Source organism: Myotis daubentonii, chromosome 3 (assembly GCF_963259705.1).
Source record: "Myotis daubentonii chromosome 3, mMyoDau2.1, whole genome shotgun sequence".
NCBI lineage: Eukaryota > Metazoa > Chordata > Mammalia > Chiroptera > Vespertilionidae > Myotis > Myotis daubentonii.
The window spans coordinates 31,337,706-31,358,750 of record NC_081842.1 but is presented as its reverse complement, the minus strand read 5'-3'; the positions used below and the strand labels follow the sequence as shown (position 1 = coordinate 31,358,750).

The following is a 21,045-nucleotide window of genomic DNA, read 5'->3' as shown; positions in this document are numbered from 1 at the left end:
TTATATTAAAGAAAGGCAAGTAAATTTCTTTTCTATAATGGCAATTCAATCTTAATGGATCAGAGGCAAACTCAATACTGTTTATAAGCTATGGGACTATGTTACAGATAACATTAGCTTACAATAGGGTGTTGGATTATGTGAAGATCCAAAGCTCCTAAGGTGGTGCCAACAGGATTTGCTTCACACTGAATTCTACTCCAGAGTTTTACAAACGGATTATCTTTAAGTACATGTACTATCTGAACAAAAGGTAGTATTAATACTGAAAACAAATTCTATTTAAAAAATTTCCAAGAAATGTTATTACAAAGTACTTCCTTTCATCTTCTTATTATTATAGTTTCAATCATAAAAGGAAAGAAAAGGACAATCAATTGTCATCACCCAGCTCCCCTCATCACACTTGGAAAACACTTTTAAAACGTCTACATATCCCAAATGTAGGTATCTTCATAAGGTATATACACTAACATATACACTGATATAATCCTACCAATAAAATAGTCAACCCGATGGCCCATCATATTGGTAGACTTTGTTGGACAGTTGAATCGAAGATATTTGGCTACAGCCTTCTCTTCTTTAGATGGCTCACCAACTTCCTGCAAAGTAAGAATATTAATTTAATGCAATCATTAACTTGAGAAATTCACGTACTAAAGAATAATTTACAAATATGTTCTGCAAATCTTTTTAAGTGGAACATAGGACTTTCTATCAAACTTTCTCTGGAGTAGATGTGGTAATCTAGACAAGACAGGATGGAGAATTTTTAAAATTACATGTCTTTCAAATATAAGTTGATAGAGCCAAAACCTGACTGCCTCTTGGCCTCAGCTATAGGCATTTATTTTGAGTTGTATTTCCAGTATGGTAACTACATTGTACCAGTTCACCTTCACTCTTGCCTGGTCTCTTTTTATAAGCCACAAAGCAATAATTCAAAAGGTTAAGCGGTTGCTAACAGAGAGTGTCCAAATGTCAAAATAAGTAGAAACAGGTGCCATAAATAAATATTAAATAACAACCAAAGCCATGTACTCTGAACAATGGACAAAAGACCTTAGGAGCAGTTCTCAGATTAACCAAAGATAGCTGCCCCAGTGTGGTAGCCATAAGAATTATCTGAGGTCTGAAATGCTGAAGATTTGTACTCTCTTCCCTTTCCTCTTGTGATTCCAAATCCCAGATACTGTTTGGGACTCCTTTCTCACCTTGTCTTACTTCTTTTTTTCCCTTTTAGGGGTAAAGCAAAAATAAAAATGCAATAGATAAATTACACTCTTATATGAAGAACTGTTCATGGAAATACATGGAGAGTTCTGGAAAGGCTGCTTTAATCCTTCCCTCTTTTCTTTCTTCCATTTCTTCCTCTAAATTTTCTCTTACTTTCTTCATTGTTCATCATTCCCCATCTTCCGTTTATTTCCTTATATTCTAAACGACTTCTTTGATAATTCCTTCTGTGTACTTATTCTCCCCACCAATATACTGAAGAAACTGTAGGCAGTCTACGTTTGTATCATGTATGTATGTGTATGTGTATGTGTATGTGTGTGTATGTGTGTGTGTGTATATATAAATATAAACTTTTAGAAGTTGTCTTATTGCTGTAAGCTATTGAAACAAAAGTACTGCCTTTAATTATAAGTTTAAGCATAATACATAAAGCGCACAAACAATATTTCTAGCAATATATAATCTAAATGTGACTAATTTCAGGAAAGTCTGTTTCTAAATGAATAAAGAGCCAAATAATAATAAAGAATTATTTGCTAAGAATCTAGGATGCTGAGAAGAATTAATGCTAAAGATACCTACATTTCAGGCAAGACATTCTAACATGAAATAGAAAAAAATAAACTACCTAAACCATCTGTTTTTTGAGTCAGTTTTCCCACATATTACAGATAAGACTGAATTCAGCTATGTTTGATGATGCTAAGGAACAAGTAACAAACCAAGGTTTCAGCTTTAATTTTATCCTGGAAAGGAGTGATTTGCTACATGAAGTAAAAGCCTGTGCTTTGGTTGAGTCACCTGGCAGCTACTACTCATATTTCTTCCTTTGAATTTCCCAGCTCTACTTCCAGTAGCCCAATTGACGGTGTATGATTCTTACACTCTGATACTACCCCATTTGTGGATTATAATTTGTGTCAATAAAAATTAAAAGCCCAAACCATTCAATACAAATAAAGACTATATTAAAACCCAAATATTTATATAACTACAAAACTTTTTTGTTTTTTTAAAAAAATATATTTTATTGATTTTTTACAGAGAGGAAGGGAGAGAGATAGAGAGAAACATCGATCAGCTGCCTCCTGCACATCTCCTACTGGGGATGTGCCCGCAACCCAGGTATATGCCCTCGACCGGAATCGAACCTGGGAACTTTCAGTCCACAGGCCGACACTCTATCCACTGAGCCAAACCGGTTTCAGCATATATAACTACACAACTTTTAGCTTTATATATAAAAATATGTATCACAGAAAAATAAAATCTTTAAAATATTTCAAAATCTAACACTCCAAGCTCACTAACTAACCTATGAGGTTCATAATGATTTGGTTTGGAGCCTACTCACAAAATACATTTCTGACTTGCTAAACGGTGAAATTCTATACTTCAATTTTTGAAATCACACTAAAATATACTAACATATATTAGTTTCATATGTTAAATGATAGTACTTAATTATGCCTGTGTAATACACTGGACTTCCAGAAATCTCATCGATTAGTAATTAATATCCTGTATATTTGTGATACAAAAAAGTAGTATTATAAATAGCTGAAAATAATGATACTATAATTGGCTTATAAAAATTCTATTTTATAATCATGTCCATTTCCCCCCTAATTTGATATATCTGTTGTAAATATAAAGGTTTATCTAATTAACTAATAAGTTGTTACAGGAATATGCTTAATTAAAAATTATTGTGGGTGAGAAGTCTCAATAAACAAAAATCATTCAAATAACATACTTACTGAGTGTTTACTCTATATTATCTTTGGGTGCTACACTTAATGCCAAAATTCTGTAAAGCATGATACCTATACTTTGTTACAACTATCCAGGACAACAATTATTATTTTTCAAAATAAGTGGTAGGAAAAAAATATTCTAGGAGTAGGATTATCAAAGTGGATGAAAATTTCTATGAAAGACCTCTTGGAAGAGGGAGCTTGATTTTGAAAAAATAACAAGTTTGGGGTAAGTTGAACAGACAGCATAAACATTATGGCTAAGAATGAGCATAAAATTGGCTCCAAATAGAAACAAGTTAGGAAGCATTGTGAGGCTAAGTATGTAAGTAAGTTAGTAAGCAGAACAGGGCTAAAGATTCTTCCTGACAGTTTGAGAAATTTCAAGTAGCTAGTATTCAAGGAAAACACGATGTGATACTGGACTAGGAATGGGAAGAAATGTGGACATTTGAAACATTTCAAATGTAGAGGAGATAGGACTCAATGATAAAGGATGGATGAAATGGTCGAATCAAAGATGTCAGACCTCTAATTTGATCAACCGAAAGTACAGTTTTCCAGTAACAGAAATTTGGGAGGAAGGTGATTCTGGGGGAAAAACAATCATATCAACTTTAGGCATGACAAGTCTACACTCCTACTAACACTCAAACCATTTACTGAGCACAGGCATAAATGCATTAATCTACTGATTGTTGATGGAGGCATCAACATGCAAAATCTCGTATTAAGATACACAAGAAACTGAAAAGTCCATTCTAGTTTTATACAGTAGGGAATCTGATACTACATGAATTCATATTTTTAAACCTCATTTTAACAATTAACTTAAAGTTCACCAAAATCATTTCCACACTGCAAAACAGATTTAAGTACAGTTGACCCTTGAACAATGCTAGGGTTAGGGTAGCAGAACTCCCATGCAGTTGAAAATCCGTATATAATTTTTGACTACCCCAAAATTTTACAGTTGTCCCATGGCATCTATGGGGGATTGGTTCCAGAAAACCCAACGGATACCAAAATCCCTGGATGCTCAAGTTCTGTATATTAAATGGCACAGATCAATAAATGCATATAGTCAAAACTGTGGATCCACTGGTTGAATCCACACATGTGAAATCCAGGGAAACATATTTATTGAAAAAGATTTGCGTATAAGTGGACCCACACAATTAAAATCCAAGTTTTTTAAGAGTCAGCTGCAATCTATTTTCATTCCTTTCCCCTCCTTAATAAAGCAACAACCAACTACTAAGCAACAATGAAAACATGGGTTTGGATAATCTCTCCCAACTAGACACAGTTACTTATCCATTTATACTTAAAGTATCAGTATCTTCCCTTGAAACTGTAACTAGTGAATTCTATCAAGATATTGGTTACAGCGGTTCTCAACCTGTGGGTTGCGACCCCTTTGGGGGTCGAACGACCCTTTCACAGGGGTCACCTAAGACTATCCTGCATATCAGATATTTATAGTATGATTCATAACAGTAGCAACATTACACTTATGAAGTAGAAACGAAAATATTTTTATGGTTGGGGGTCACAACATGAGGAACTGTATTTAAAGGGCCAGAAGGTTGAGAACCACTGGTTTAACAGAACTGACACCTTCCTTGCTCCTTGAAGTTCAAATCCTAAAAAAGTTTCTATTTTCCTTTGTGAATTATGAAATAAATGTTCATTATACCACATATAAGTTATACGTATTGTAGGCTGTCTTTAATGAAAGTATAGCATTTGTGCCATCTGCTAAGGCTTTGAAGCCAGAAAGACTGAATGCTGTATAAGAGTGCCAAGGGAACATGACTGTGGGGACATGACCATGCGAAGCTGGTAATACAGAAGATCCTGCCATGGAGTCTTCACTCTCACTGCTCCCCTACTCCAGTCTGAGAGTATAAAAGTCTTACCCTCTTCCTGTTTATGTACTAGAGACTACAGCATGTCCCCTTTTATTCCCTTTTGATCTGAACAAATCTTCAGACAATTTCTTAACTTTTCTAGAAACCTAACTAAAAGTGAAGGCCTTTTGAGAGTACCAGGACCCACTAATAAGAGAAACCAACTCATCAACCCTCAAATGAAAAGAACTTTATACAGCTCAATGAATGAGCTCAAATGTCTTAGAATGAGGAAGCGAAGAACCAATGTTTTGAGGCTGGACTACCATCTTTGCACTCAAACACCAAGATGCTAGCTGTTGCAACTCACAATCCAAAATTATATAAACTGAAAGTTTGGTTAGAACACTCTCAAGTTATTTAACAAATACTATTTTTACTTTGTACTACATCAACACTCAAATACTATAATTAGACAGGAATTACCTTTTCTATACATATAGCCAGTATTTAAGAACTTAAGACAACCTTTTTGAGAAAAAAATATTAGATCAGGTCAGTAAGCCTCAGGCCTCATTCAATCTTGTAGAAGTTTTAATTTAGAAGAATTTAAAAAATTGCTAGTCAATAGAAATCAACTGAATTGAGCAAAAAAAAAAAAAAAAAAAAGAAAAGAAAAGAAAAAGGTTAGTTCACAAACTGAATTTGTATCTTCATACAAGTACTATGAAAATATTGGTGAAAATGCAAACGGTTAACAGAATAAAATCTGAAAGCTGGAGGGGACCTTAGATAAATCATTTGCACATTACTAATAAAGTCTGGCAAGTCTCTGTATCTTAACTCTACAGTGCCCTTCTGTAATACGCTCTTTGCTTCACTCCTATTGTAAGCCCTCCATTAAACTTCTGGGGAGAGTTCTCACTTAGGACCCGCTTCATGGGTTTCTTCTTTCTTCAGAAGGCCCCAGGGAGTCAGATTGTATAGTCCTAAACTTTCTCTTTTCTGAAATTAAGCCTATTGGCCCAAGATAAGGAAGAATTTTATTGCCGGGGACAGTTGGGTGCAACCAAATTAACTGAGATGCAGGTGATAAAAGTTCGAAGAATTAGTAAGCCATTTAATTTTCCAAAACTCAACTAGATATTTTTCATAAGCAGAATATTAATTGGGATAATTCTATCACTAGCACGGGCAAGTCATGTTAAGTAGGTTATACAATTTAATATAAAGATTCCAGGATTAAAGTATTTCAGAACAATTTATTCTTATTTTATCAATGGTGAGGTGGAAAGAATATTCAACTAAGAATTAAAAGAATTGGGCTAAATCTGGTTTTACTCTCTCTCTCTCTTTTTTAAAAATATATTTTATTGATTTTTTACAGAGAGGAAGGGAGAGAGAGAGTTAGAAACATCGATCAGCTGCCTCCTGCACATCTCCCACTGGGGATGTGCCCGAACCAAGGTACATGCCCTTGACCGGAATCGAACCTGGGACCTTTCAGTCCGCAGGCCGACGCTCTATCCACTGAGCCAAACCGGTTTCGGCTGGTTTTACTCTCTTGATGGGTGATCCTGGGTCAAGTCACATAACCTCACTGAACCTGTTTATCTGTAAAATGAGTGTAATAGTTTAGAGCAGTAAGTTGTATACCTCGTAATATTTTTTGATTGATGTCCTAAAAATATTCATCGACATTATATTGGAAAATGTTTAATGATTGAGATTCTCAAATGAAAGTGATCTCAATCTAAATTGATGAAACATTTAAAAATAATTGTTACTTAATGCAATTATGTAAATTTTTAAGAACATGCAGTAAGTGCATACAGGTTAACAGAAAATGCCGCTTACTAGAAAGGTTGATTTAGAATCCTTAAAGGACAATGGGATGTAGGGGTGACGGTAGTGAGGTACTTAGGTGATAGGGCTTTGGGGCCAACACTCTGCTTTTATATAAGAGCTGCATTTGTGCAAGAAGATTCCTAACAAACACTACTATTTGAAAATTCTTTTGAACTCTAAAATTTCATGGTACAGTACTGGGACTCTAAATCAACCTTTCTAGTAAGCGGCATTTTCTGTTAACCTGTATGCACTTACTGCATGTTCTTAAAAATTTACATAATTGCATTAAGTAACAATTATTTTTAAATGTTTCATCGATTCAGATTGAGATCACTTTCATTTGAGCATCTCAATCATTAAACATTTTCCAATATAATGTCGATGAATATATGTAGCTTACTTCTGGTTTTCAGTGACCTGTAAAGTGAGTCCAAGAAGAAAATGTGACAAAATAGTCCTCTTGCTTCCAACTTTGATGGGATACAGAATCTGAAATTATGCTACACTAGAAAAAAGCAAATGAATTAGCTATTTTTTAAAACCCTGAACTTATCTATATCAGTTATTCCCCCCAATGTACAAATTACAATTCACCACTAAATCTATTAAACATAAAAATCTTTTCTAAACAAAAAAACATCAAGTAACAAACAACAGGAAACTCAGTGGATATTACAGACCTTTTTGCCCAAAAGTCTTACAATAGAATCTTTTCGGTAACTTAAACTCTGAACTTTGTCACTACATTTGATCTTTTTGTCTAAAGTGATGCCAATAGTATAGTTTCTGGGTCTCTGGGATAAATAAGAAATGGTAGACGATATTGTCTATTCTAATTTGTTAAGACTGTACAATAGTCTTCCAAGTAGCACTCCCAAGATCTTCACGACATTCTAGCACAGCTATATAGAAAACGATGATGAAAAAAATGTTTGATTTAGCAGCATGCCAAGCTGATTTTTAACCATCAGATCCTCACATACTTATCTGATCCTCAAATACACAATAGGAAGTAAAAATCTATACGTCATACTCACAGCCTAATGGTTTACTTAATGAATTGGCAGTTCATCTTTCTTCAGCATATCAGATTACTTAACAAAAACCCAAACAAGCCATCATAAATCCTTCCTACTTGGGAAGAGGGGAAAGGAAGGAGTTCTGTGCCAAGCACTCTTTTAATGTATTTTTTCACAACCACCCTATGAGGTTCCTTTTTTTTTTAAGGTACATATTCCTTTTTACAGATTTGGAAATTGAGGTAAAAAGTTAAGTAACTTGCCCAAAGTTACACGGTTAACAGTTTGTGAAACGGGTACAAACAGGCAGTCTGGCTCAAGTTTTAGTTCCTAGCCACTAGCTAGCCACTACATCACAGCTTCTTAAATCTACCTTTCTGTTTAATATAAAAATCACAATTGAAATAGAGCAGCTATTCAAAAAGTGAATTAAGATCACTTTTACAATAGCTGACGTAGTAAAAACAGTGTTTATGAAAAGGCATAAAATGCTGCATATGTGTAAATACAAGGAGCCTAGTATGCACGAATTTCACAAATTCGAGACAAATGCTAATAAAAACCCTATATATTTATACCTGATGAATACCACTCAATTCTGAAAGACTACAAATAGTATAATTAGAAACTTCTCCCATAATAACCTTAGGCCTTGGTTGTTAAGACCTGCCTGCACTCGGGAGAACTGCTTACTAGGTTGACCCCCTTCTGCATTCCTGCCCAACTCCCAGATTCCAAAGTTTTCAGGAGAATTTTAACTTGCGTAAGGCCCAGGTCACCTGTGATGTAGGCCGATGAAGTGATCGTTCATGTTTTTTTTTGTTTTTGTTTTTGTTTTTGTTTTTTTAACGGGGGAATAAGATTCGACAGAAAAAGTCACCCTGAGCAATGCAACAGCAAGGACCAGAACGACCACAGGTGTAACAATCCGTGATGGGGATAGTCACCACTTGCAACACACTATCCACGTATGGTGACAGCGAGGCTCGCAGGCATCGAGCTGGGGAGACAAGGCACATCCCGCGCCTCCGGGGTGCCATTGACCTAATCCTCTCGGCAAAGAGCAAGAACAACAGGAAGGGGGGTGGGGTGGGGGCGCAGGGATGAAATGCCCAGGTGACACCGTGTGCACCGAGGGAGGGAGGGATGTTATGCAGGTTCCCAGGATGACACACCGCAAGGTTTCAGGGCGCGACCAGCTCGCTGCGGGGCCCACGGGGTTGTGTTTGTTTACCCCGCGCCGCCTGGAAGGAGGCCGGGCAGCTACAATGGACACCAAACGAACAGCACAGAGGAGAACAGCGGGGTAGACGCCACCGAACAGCTGGGTAGGAGAGATCGGCGCCCGGCCCCGGGGCAGCTGCCCGACCCAGGCGACTCCCCTCCCACAGCCCTGTCTGCGCACAAAGAACCGGCTGCTCGGGGCAGCCTCCTCGGCGTCTGCCCCATCGCCGGGGCCTCATCTCCGGGGGCTCAGGGGCTCCGGCGGGGGGCCGGGTGGAGAAGGGAGGAGGGGAGCCCGGAGGCGGCGGCACTCCGGAGCGGCGCCTCCTGCCTTCCGCGCCGCCCAGCACCGCAGCCTCGCTCTCCGCCGTCGCCGACCCCGCCGGCCCCAGGCCCCTCGCAGCCCGCAGCCCGCAGCCCAGGCCGGGAGCAGGACCCGCCCGCCTCGCCGTCCGCCCCGCTCGCCCTTCCGGGAGCTTCCCCCGCTCCTTCCACTCCCGAGCGCCCGGAAGCCCCCGGCCCCGAGACTCGGCTTGGCTACCTGGATCCGCTTCTTGTGTCGCCTGCGCTCCGCCATGTTGGCCGCTCCGCCCGGTTCCCTCTGACGTGGAGCGAGGAGGGGGCGGTGGAAACCTCGCGAGAGCCCTCCGCGGGGCCCGTTATGTAACCCGCGGGCCGGGGGGCCGCGCCGGGGGGGGGGGGGGGAGGCGGACGGGCGAGGGGCCGGGACCGAGCGCCCCGCGGGCTGGCGGCGCCCTCTCTCCCCGCCTCCCTCGGCTCCTGTGGCGGCGGGAGCGGGAGGCGCTGGGACCCGGAGGAGGAGGAGGAGAAGGGGGCCGAGAACCGGTGGCTGTCAGACCTCCGGGGGCGTCTGCGCCGCCGGGGAAGCCGCTCAAATACCGATTCCCGGGCCCCGCCCCCTGGGAGTCAGGGCGTTTGCGGCGGCGCCTTTCGCGGAGCGAGTTACGGGGACTATCTCCTAACTATCCCCCCGACAGCCCTGCCCCACGCATTCTCCCCCGCCCCACCCCCGCCAGCAAATCCTCCTGAACCCATTTTACAGATGGGAAGACCGAGGCCGAGGGCCGGCGACCTGAGCGGAGTTCTCTGATGCTCCACGGAGACCCAAGCCAGTGCTTTTCTATACGGTAGACGGGGTCGTGGTCTCATCCGGAACCAACCTCGGATTCCCCACTCCGTTTCCCGCGCTGCTCCTGGAAACCCACCTGTAGAATGCAAGTCAGGGAGCACCCGGAGCGGACAAGCAGCCAGTGAGAGGAATGGGAGAAGAAGTGGCCAGGGAAGAAGACCGGGGGTTCTTCACCTCTGGTGAATTACTGTCGTGAATAGTTTTTGTTGTTGTTGTTGTTGTTGTTGTTGTTTTTAGACACCCACACCAAGGAGAATGGGCTTAGAGTGCTAGTGTTTACAAATTCCCGTGACTTTGTGGAGATTTTAAGGCATTTTTCATTATAGAAAATTGAGAAAATGCAGAAAAGTTAGACGAGGAAAACAAAAACCCCAAATTCTGCCGCTCAAAGAGATGATCATTTTAGTTTGTTTCCTTTCAGTATTTGTTCCTACTTTGTGTATTTGTTTTTATATTTATACATTTTCCTCTTTCCCCTGTATATGTAATGTGGTAGCCATTTTTTTTCACTTTATGTTCTGTTGCAAGCACTTATGTCATTACAAAATCCTTCAAGTTTTCCACATTAAATATGTAACCTAATAAAAATTACCTGTGTAACTACGGCAAATAGCGGCATCTTTTTATAAAGTAAGGTAGCTAAGTTCTGTTTTGGACTATGCAATGCTGCACTCGGGCAGGACCAGCCAGCCATTTCGTTCCTTTCCCCTCCGTAATCTACAGTTAGGGGGTACGTGTGGCCAGGGAGGGGGAGAAAACGTGCTGATTCTTAACAATTAACCCAAAACATAATGTAGATTGTGAAATGTCTGTTTCCTTCAGGCACTCTTCCCATCGAAAATGATAGATCTGTTTTGTACATCAGAGAGCTGATTTATAAGAGAAAAGGTTGTGTTTAAGAGATAGGGCCTAGAACTATGATGGGGAACAAAAGTCCTTTGTAGACAATTACTGCCTCTCAAGCTACTGCTCTACCACCTTTTTCTTCCAAAGAGCTTTAATTTACTATCCTCATGTTCTAATTGACATTTACTTCTTAGGCTACAACAATTTGGTTTCTACCTCCACCATCTATAATAATAAAAGCATAATATGCTAATTAGACCGGACAGCCGAATGACCTTCTGGACGTCATTCAGGATGTCCTTCCTGAAAAAGTTGCCATGGTGGGGGCCGGGCAGAGGCGGTTAGGGGCAATCAGGCAGGCAGGCGAGCAGTTAGGGTGATCAGGCCGTCAGGCGAGTGGTTAGGGGCGATCAGGCAGGCAGGCCAGCAGTTAGGGGCAATCAGGCAGGCAGGTAGGCCAGCAGTTAGAGGCGATGAAGCAGGCAGGAGAGCATTTAGGAGCCAGCGGTCCCGGATTGCAAGAGGGATGTCCGAAATGTCGGAATCAGGCCTGAACCAGCAGTCAGACATCCCCGAGGGGTCCTGGATTGTGAGAAGGCGCAGGATGGGCTGAGGGACTCCTCCTCCCTCCCCCCCCCCCCCCGCATGAATTTCATGCACCAGGCCTCTAGTTCATTAATAATTCCCATCAAATCCAATAGCTTCTTTTTGGCTAGCATCTTAGCAAGCATTTGCCAACATTGACTATTCACTTCTCATTCTTCTTCCTCGGCGTTTATGGTATCAAGTTCTTCCTTCCTGTTTGTTTCTTTTGGGCTCCTCTCTACCCAGCTCTTCCATGTTCCTGGCCACCATGCTTCCTTGCTCAGCTTCTTCCCTTCTCTTTTCTCTATGCATTCTGGGAATTCTCATTCATGCTTACAGCTCAATTCCAAAATACTGCATATATGTTTATTTCCAGCTGTGTTCTGGATATCTCCTAAAGTCCAACTAGAGATCATCGTTTTCCCCACAAGACCTTCCCCTTTTATTTTATTTTAAAACTGATAACTGCATCATTGTTCACTCAGTTACTCAGGATTAGAAACCTTGGAGGTATCTCAACCATGCTTCTCTGTCAAGGAGTCACCAGTCCTACTGATTTTACAATTGAGATGTTTGGCATTCTAACCTCCCTCGTCACTCCTACTGCCATTGCTTTGATCCGGTCTTTATCAGTACCTACCTGAACCATTGTTACAAGCGCCTCGTAATCATTCTTCCCAACTCTACGCTCTCTACACTTTAGATTACCTTTCATTCCCTTGTTTCACCTCGGCCCCCACCCACCGTTACTCCCCAGTTGTGTACAGCAGTATTAAGGATTTCTAATGTTCTCACCCAAGTGTCAAATTTCTGGATCCTCCTTCCACTTAATACTTATATAGAAATAATTCACACGCTCTTCACAGAGCCCCATTCTCTAGTATATCTTTGATGATGGTGGTGGAGAGTTTCTCCTAGCCACTTCTTGCTCTGATTTTCCTTTGAATTTGAATATCATTCCTGTCACCTGACTTTTATTTCTTACCTGAATGAGGAGTATTGCCCCTCTTTTTTTTTTCCAAAGCAAAACCAGGGCTTCTAAATTGGGATATGGACATGGGAGAAAAATCCTAATATTTTTCCTTCTCATATTGGCCTCGAATGAATTTCAGACAGCTCTTGTTCTCAAGTGCTAGCTCAATAATGCTGATTTCTCTGAAATAAAAAGGCAATAGGCCAGTAGATTTTTGGAATGAATATTTTAACTTTTAGGTAATTAAATAATTTGGTAGAGGCAGTGGTAATTATGGGTTAACCCCCAAATTGAAGCTACTAGTTATTCACTTATTTTTTCTTGTATATCTCTTGAAGAAATTACTAAAATACTGTATGACATTTTATATTCTTTTTTTAAAAATATATTTTATTGATTTTTTACAGAGAGAATGGGAGAGAGATAGAGAGTTAGAAACATCGATGAGAGAGAAACAGCAATCAGCTGCCTCCTGCACATCTCCCACTGGAGATGTGCCCGCAACCCAGGTACATGCCCTTGACCGGAATCGAACCTGGGACCTTTCAGTCCGCAGGCCAATGCTCTATCCACTGAGCCAAACCGGTTTCGGCCATTATATATTCTTATGTGACATGTAAAATCTTCTGCTTCCTGTGGCCCCAATTATTTTCCAACATGTTGCTTCTGAGTTATGCAGGGTTTCTCCCTTGATGCTGGAAATTAACTCACTGCATTTGAAGTGATATATATTTTCAGACCAAACAGGGAAAAGTACTAGATTCCTTCCCTAACCTATACTTCCTAAGGAAAGGGATTTGGGGGTCTTGATTTTTAATCTGTCACATGGAAAACTTTCCTCTTCCACTTGCCTTCAACCCAGGAATTGCTGGTCTGAAAGGCCATTGTATTTAGTGTTTGTCATAATAAAACAGCTTCCAGCAAAGGTCTATTCATTTTGTTACAGGACAGACCAGGATCACCTAAATATTTTCACATACAATTACTATTCTGACCTTCAACTTTTGGTAATAAAATAAATGCCGAGAGCTTAGAATGTGCTTTTAAGAAATGCTTGAATGATCTGGCACATGACTAATCAAAGGCAAGGTTTGCTAGTCTAATCTTAACTTCAAGAGTAAAGGTATTTCTTTTAATTAATATGTATTTTTTACTCTGCCCACAAACCAATATTGTAATAAGTAAATTTTGCTCAGCCATAGCAAAATTTATTTTTAATTTTCTTCAACTATTAATTTTGACATACTTTCAGTTATGAGACAGTTTCAACAACATAGTATAAAGAGTTCCTATGTAGTATTCTTCACCCAGTTTCTACAAATGCTATCTTCTGTTACCATAGCACCATTTTCAAAATAGGAAATTAACTTGACAAAGTAATCTCCAGACCTTATTCAAATTTTATCATGTCTTACTAATGTACTTTTTCTGCTCAGGATCCAGTCCAAGATTTTGCATTGTATCTAATTTTCATTAGTATTTTTTTTCAATCTACCTTAGAAGAAGGGAGGGAGAGGAGAGAAAGAGAGCTAGAGTGAGAGAGAGATAAAGAGAGGGGGAGGGAGAGAGAGAAACATATATGTGAGAGAGAAATATTAATTGGTTGCCTCCCAAACACACCCTGACTGGGAATCGAACCTGACACCTTTTGATGTACAGGGATGATGCTCCAACCAACCAACCAATCAAATGAGCCACACTGGCCAAGGCTGGTTAATTAGTATTTTTTTTTAAAATTTATCTTTATTGTTGAAAATATTACAGATGCTCCCTTCTTTCCCCCATTGACCCCCTCCACCCCGTTCCCCGCCCCCCCCCCCACCTTCACCACACTATTGTCAGTGTCCATGGGTTATGCCTATATGCAAATGTTTTTTGATTAATCTCTTCCCTAGCTCCACCCCCACCCCCGCCCCTCTGAGATTCACCAGTCCGTTCCATGCTACTATGTTTCTGGATCCATTTTGTTCATCAGTTTATTTTGTTCATAAGATTCCACATATGAGTGAGATCATGTGATACTTGTCTTTCTCTGACTGGCTTATTTTGCTTAGCATAATACTCTCCAGGACCCTCCATGCTGTCTCAAAGGGTAAGAGATCCTTTTTGGTTCATTAGTCTTTAATCTGTGACCAGTCCTCAGTTTTTCTTTGTCTTTCTTTGACTTTTTGAAGAGTACTGGCCAGGTTTTTTGTTGTTGTTGTTGGGTGTTTTGTTTTTTGGGTAGAATGTTGCTCAATTTGGATTTGTCTGACATTTCCTCATGACGACATTCAGGTTACACATTTTTGGCAAGAACATTTCAATGCTTCCTATCAGGAGGAACGTAGTCACTGTTTCCATCACCGGTGGTGCTTATTTTGATCCCTTAGTTAATGTGGCATCTGCCGGGTTTAATCACTGTAAAGTTACTATTCTCTTTAAAATCAATAAGCAGCTAATCAGGGGATCGTTTGAAATTATGTAAATATTCTGCTTTTCAGCATGCTTTTGCCTACTCCTGTTAGCGTACATTAATTGCCTCTCCCTGAAATAATTATTACTGTTGTGTCTGCCAAACGATGATTTTCTATTTTCATCATTCCTTCTACATGTATTAATTGGGATACTACTGTAGGAAAGAGTTTTTTATTCACTTATTTGTTTATTTATTAAATTGGCATGCCTTGCGAGAGGCCATCACTTAGGAATGGTTTTTGAATGAGACTTAACATGGTAACCTTCAGGTACTGTACTCTCCATACCACCCCAATAGAACTGCTCCCTTTTGTGGTATCCGTGTAACCAAATCTTTTGAAATGGGGGAGTGGTCTGGAAAAAAGTTCATGTGGTTTTTTTTGAAAAGGACCTAGGAAATATCTCTCACTATGAATCTGTTTGCAGCCACTGATGTATAACAGGGCCCAATATCTTTCCCAGAAAAAGATTCTGGACTCTGTGAAGCCATGCACAACATGTGTGATGGACTGGCCTCACGAGGGCCAGAGTTTTGAAAGAACCATGTGAGGCACGAGAACAGTGGGACCTCCTTGTAAGAGAAGAAGGAGCCTGATCCAGCAGGTCAGACCCAGAAACAGAGCACGCGCTTCAGAGGGGTGTTGACTTTAGATCACTGCGGTAGAAGTTACCGCCACAGAGACCTCGGCCAGTAGGTACGACCCTTGGTAAAAGTGGCATAGTGTGTTATTTAAAATAACTGTGAGACTAAATGTTCTAACACTTCGGGTCCATACAACCTTGTTGTGGAACCCTGTACTGCTGTACCTGAGTGTGCCCAGGGGGAGTGTTCTCTTTCTTCTCCTTCTTACATTGTAAGGTCAATATTTGGACCTCCAACTTCATGAGCATCATTACAGGTCCAACTCCACCACACCAGCTAGCTGCCTGGCTCTAGCTCAGTGACACTAGATGTAGCTGTAGGTATTGTTGAGTTCCTGTCCACTAGCCCTGGGCAGCCATGGGCACAGGAGCGGTTTCAGTTCTGTGTGATAGGAACCATCGGCCCCTGAGGCTGTGGAACCCTAGTTCATCTTACCAGATTAGAAAATGGTGACCATGACTGACTCATGGGCACATATAAGATCCCTGATAATTCTAGCAAATTTCCAGAAACATGGGCACTATTAAAAATTAGACTTCTTAATACAGTTTAGCAAGTGGAAGTGAGATACTATTGACAGTTAGATATATATATCAACGGGGATTCATTTGTACCCATTGTCTTAAAATAGTGAAACACTAGGATTCTAGATTTAAAACCGTAATTTGCTTTAGCCTACTTGGTTTCCAGAACACACACATTAGCTATCTTCAACCTGTAAAACAAAAAGTTCTTCATGAAACATTACCTGCTAGTTGCAAGTGAATTATAACAATTGCCTCTGCCTTATTCAGATATTTTTCTTCCATATAACTCTGTACTAATCCAAGATCCATATGCTCAGCTTTTAAAACGTTACAAGGAACCCAGAGGCAATATGGCTACTGTGTTGCTGAGTGTCCATCTACTAGAAAAATATTCCATGAAGGGAAGCATGGACTGTCATGACTGCAAGCCTTAGACCCATCGGCCTTTGACTTCCAGGAGCTTGGAAAATGCAAGAGGCAAAGTGAGTCTGAGGGAACAAGTTCCAAAGGAACTCAGGATTTGCCATTTATGTGTGTGTGGGTTTCTCCCGTTTGCTCTTCCAGCTCCCCTCCCTGCCCTTCTCCATTACTTTGTGACTCAGTGGCTACATCAGTGATCTCCCTCCCGCTCTGGCTTCTCGTGACGTTCAGCCAATGGAGAGCATCGGCAGGAGAAGGAGGCGGAAGGAGAGGTCAAGTTGTTCAATCTGCTGGTTCACCTCTCCGCTGGGAGGCAGTGGTCTGGCTGTGTCCTTGGTTGGAGGTCACAGTTCTTGCCGGTGATCTTTACAGTTCAGATCTCTCAGCTGGGGTTCTGGAAACTTTTCCCTACCCTTGGCCCTTCAGGCTTAGGCTCCAGCTGCTGTGAGCCTGAGAAGGGGACACAGACCAAGAGCTTTCTAGAAAGAAGAGTATCAGCAGAAGCTGGCAAGGGTGTGCAGTCACAGGTAGTTACTCAGAGTTCATAGAGATTGCCAGCCAAATCCCAGGACGGGGGAGCTGCATGCCATTGGCTCAAAGACTCCTGCTCAGAGGGAAGGACCAGAAACTGAGGCCATGCTGGGTGCCTCTGGTGGGACTGGCTTGATGAAGGAAACACTCGGGGTCAGTTCTCTCTTCTTCCAGAGGTAGAGAAGGAACAGGTAACGCCAGCAGGCATTTTTTTTGCTACTTCTTATGGTGAAGTATTACAAATTACAACACTACTGATACTTTTCACCTATCAGATGAACAAACATCAAAAGTTTTGATAAAACTGTGTGTGTTGGTGGGAGCTGGTCCAACAGAGAGACCCTCACTCATTGCTGGCCACAGTGTTATTTCTTTGTTACATGAAACACACACACACACACACACACACACACACACACACACACACACACACACCCCTCCCAAATGTAGTACGTTAACATTTGCAAAAAAACGGGTAAAAAGAATAGTTGCTCATTTTTACTTATTACAGGAGGGCAATTAGTGGCTGGAGGACAGGAGGTTTACCACTGCATACCCTCTTGAGCCATGAGACCATAGGCACTCATTTTTTAAAACTGTAAAACATAAATTTAAAAAAGCAAAAGAAGTAGGAGGAGCAGCAGCCGTGACTGTGGCTAAAGACAGAGGACTGCTCCATTAGCAAGGTAAGCAGCAGTGGCTCCCACCACTGCAGGAACAGGGTGTTTGTCAGGACCAGCCTGACAGGTTGAGCCGGGCTGAGGCAGGGAGGTGGGAATTGAGAAAAGAAAGAAAGACAGGAAAGCGGGATCGGGAGGACTACAGCTCTCGAGGAACTGAAGCAACTTTATTAGCCACACAATCCTATTTATACACAACACACTGAATAGGTCTGTCAAGAGGAATGTATTCTTTGTTCCTCTTAATCTCTAAGGGAGGGATAGAACAGAAGGACAAGTTCTCAGTATAGCATATCTCAGTAAATAGTTACAGACTTCTTGGTAAGCCATGAAAGGCTGTTCTCATTCTACTGATAATCGCCATCCAAACAAGTCTAGGAAAACTGTGTGGGTAAGGGTCCCAGCCTTGCTAGCCCCTTTAGGTGCAAGGACCTTGCCAGCTTACATCTGGCCCCCAACAGGTGTTGGCTCTCTGATGTTAAGCACACATCCCATGTGGCCACCGCAGTGGTGGCTAGGACAGCAAGGCCTGGCCTAGTCCCCAGGAATCAATGACAACACTTCCAGGCAGGCCCGGCACCAGGTGCTATAAGCATGGGGGCCATGTGTCCTGACCTAGAGGAAATTAGTAAAAATTGAGTGCATTTCACCCATCATGGGAAGGAACAAGCCTGTTCTGATTGATTATGTGGAAACAGCAGACACTCTGGAAGTGGTGAGTTCCAAAGTCATAGCGCACCTGAGCAGGCAAACTTCTGGGAGCAAGGTTTTCCAAGTGTGGCTCCCTCTCCCATGTTTAACCTACCCTCTGCTGAGGTGGGGTGAAGAAGCATGTGCAGGAAGGAGACCTCGGCATAACCCAGATCATGCTGGAAGCATCTCACTTCTTGAATGCTCTCAAGGAATTGGTATGGTGTTTTGCAATGGCACTGAGCTTCATGGGAAGGAATGGATGGGCGGTGACAATCCCTTTCCTCCCAGACACTTGAGTTACTAATCATTTTCCTGTCTCAACCTGTTTTGATATTAGGATTTCTGTTCCTTCGGTGGTTAAGTTCTTCAGAGAGCCAAGTGGGGCTGTGCTTAGGTTTTCTTAAGCCTGAGGCCAAGGCACCCTGGGTGGTCGCTAGTGTCTCCCAGAGCTGAGGCTCAGTGAGAGCCTGAGCAAGGATGGGCTTGTTCCTCTATTTGCATGGCCTGTCTTACCCCTCTTCCACCTCTTGGGCAACAAGTGCTTTGCACTATTTCTTGTGGCCACTTTACTCTCTTGCTTGTTATACCTGTCTGTGCTTAATAAGAAATATATTGCTGTCATTGGTATAACATGGGACAACAGAGACACACTCATTGTTTACCTAAAGGAGAGATTCATGAGAGTAAAAAACGTTTTAAAAACATTTTTCTAACTTAGTGTAAAAGATAAAATTTTTTGAGAGGTCAGCTGTGTTATATCTCATACAAGTATTTCAAAAGTTTAATGGGAGCAATTGTCCATTGTTCACAGGGAAACACAAAGTACTTGGAACAATGAGAAGCTTTTAAGCACCCTTCTCATTATCTTGTTTTCTAACTTCGACGTTGCAGTGTTATTAGAAACATTGTGCCCACAGTGAAAGTCTTTTCATTTGAAAAAATCAAAACTGGTGTCTATTTTGCCGTCTTTGGCTACAATAAAAACATCATTTACTGATAGCATCCCTGGCCTCCCTTAGTCTCTCCATTATATGAAATCGGCAGGAGGAACCAATAAATGTTTGGGAACAGAGAGGTATACCATCTCCAGCATCACATGAAAGAAAATATTTAGTTTGGACTTTCCATTACTCATCTATTTACTGAACACCTATCCTGTAGGGACCATGTTAGATACTGTGAATCAAAGGTGAAAACAGTTAATAATGTGCAAAGATGTAAATGATGAACCAATTATTTATTTCTCCTTTAGGTTCTGTGTATTTCAGTGGAGTTAGTTTTTGCTTTTGGCCTCTGAAAGTTCTCATATATTTATTTCAAATATTTAGAGTGCTAAGATCGAATTCAGAAACAACCAGTAAACAACTCATCTCATCCTTTAGTGTTCTTAACAGCAAAATGGAGCAAGAAAACTTTTTCTCACTTCTCCTGCACACAGATTTATTATAATTAAGGCAAGAATCTGATTAATGAAGTCCCTCCCAGTTCTCATAGCCTTGATGTCATTATTTGAGCTACTACATTGGCTTGAAACAAGATGTCTATATATTTTTTTAGTTAAATGATTCAATAAATTCCATTGACGACTTAAGCCAGTTTGAGTTGGGTTTTCTGTGTGTGTGTGTGTGTGTGTGTGTGTGTGTGTGTGTGTGTGTGTGTGTGAATGAGCACACTTAAGGCAATTCAGGAGAATTTAATATAGGTGTGGGTGGGGTTATTGGAAGCCAACAAAAACTAGCAATAGCAGGGAACCTTCCCATTGCTAGGCCTGAAATGACAAGGGAAGAGGCTGGCTTCCCAGAATCCAGAGTTTGGGAAGAGCCATAGCTGTAGCTGCTGGAGAGGGCTGCCTGTCAGGAGTTATGGCCTTCGTGAGGAAAGCAGCCTTGCAGGGAAGGGACCTAAGAAATAAATCCTCTGACCTCTCTTTTCTCCTACTCCCTCTTTCTCTTCTATTGGTATTGCCTATTGGCCAAACCCAAGTGGAAGTCGGAGTGAATGAAGGCCATCTGATGAAGGCTAATCAACCCCACCTGCTGGGGCACTGAGCATGGTGGAGAGGGATGGGCAGAGAATCTGGAAGAGCCCTGGGAAACCGTCATCATCTTACGATTCTAGTATTTTTTACAAGGTATTTTGGGATTCTAGAGAACAGTTAATCAAAAGAAATTCTATTACGATAATCACATCAGGTAATTTAATCCCATTTCTTGACCATTTGTTGTTGGTGGTGCTTTGAAATAATGCAGGAATTTAGAAGTCATAGATGCTGCTCTCAAGGGGCTCATAACCAAAAGGGTGAGATGAGTTATTACAAATGAAGAACAAAATGAAGGGTCTATACAGACATAAAAATTCAGGCTTCAGGCATGAGCTGGTCAGTGAATCCAGCCCTCCTAGCCACAGGGATTGAGCACAGAAGCCAAAGAAACCATGAGACTGAGTGACTCCCAGGACGTTGTGTCTGTTAGAAGAGACATATACTCTTCCTTCTACCACAGGATTGGAGAATGTTGGGTCTGGACAGCTGCAGGCCTTTTACTAGCAGGAGAGGAGGCCCTGAGCTGCTCAGAGCCACTTTAATGGAACCTAAA

The 21,045-nt window shown here is 41.3% G+C and overlaps 1 protein-coding gene across 1 annotated transcript in view; it reads right to left on the bottom strand.

Annotated features, from left to right (window-relative positions):
* The window catches only part of SEC62 (SEC62 homolog, preprotein translocation factor), a 30,462-nt gene extending 20,798 nt beyond the window's left edge, over window positions 1-9,664 (bottom strand). The window contains exons 1-2 of the mRNA XM_059687000.1: window positions 9,488-9,664; window positions 497-605 (exon numbers count right to left, since the gene is read on the bottom strand). Coding sequence (XP_059542983.1) covers window positions 497-605; window positions 9,488-9,523 — 145 coding nt within the window. The 5' untranslated portion in view covers window positions 9,524-9,664. The remainder of the gene's footprint in view (window positions 1-496; window positions 606-9,487) is intronic.
* Between the last annotated feature and the right edge of the window lie 11,381 nt (window positions 9,665-21,045).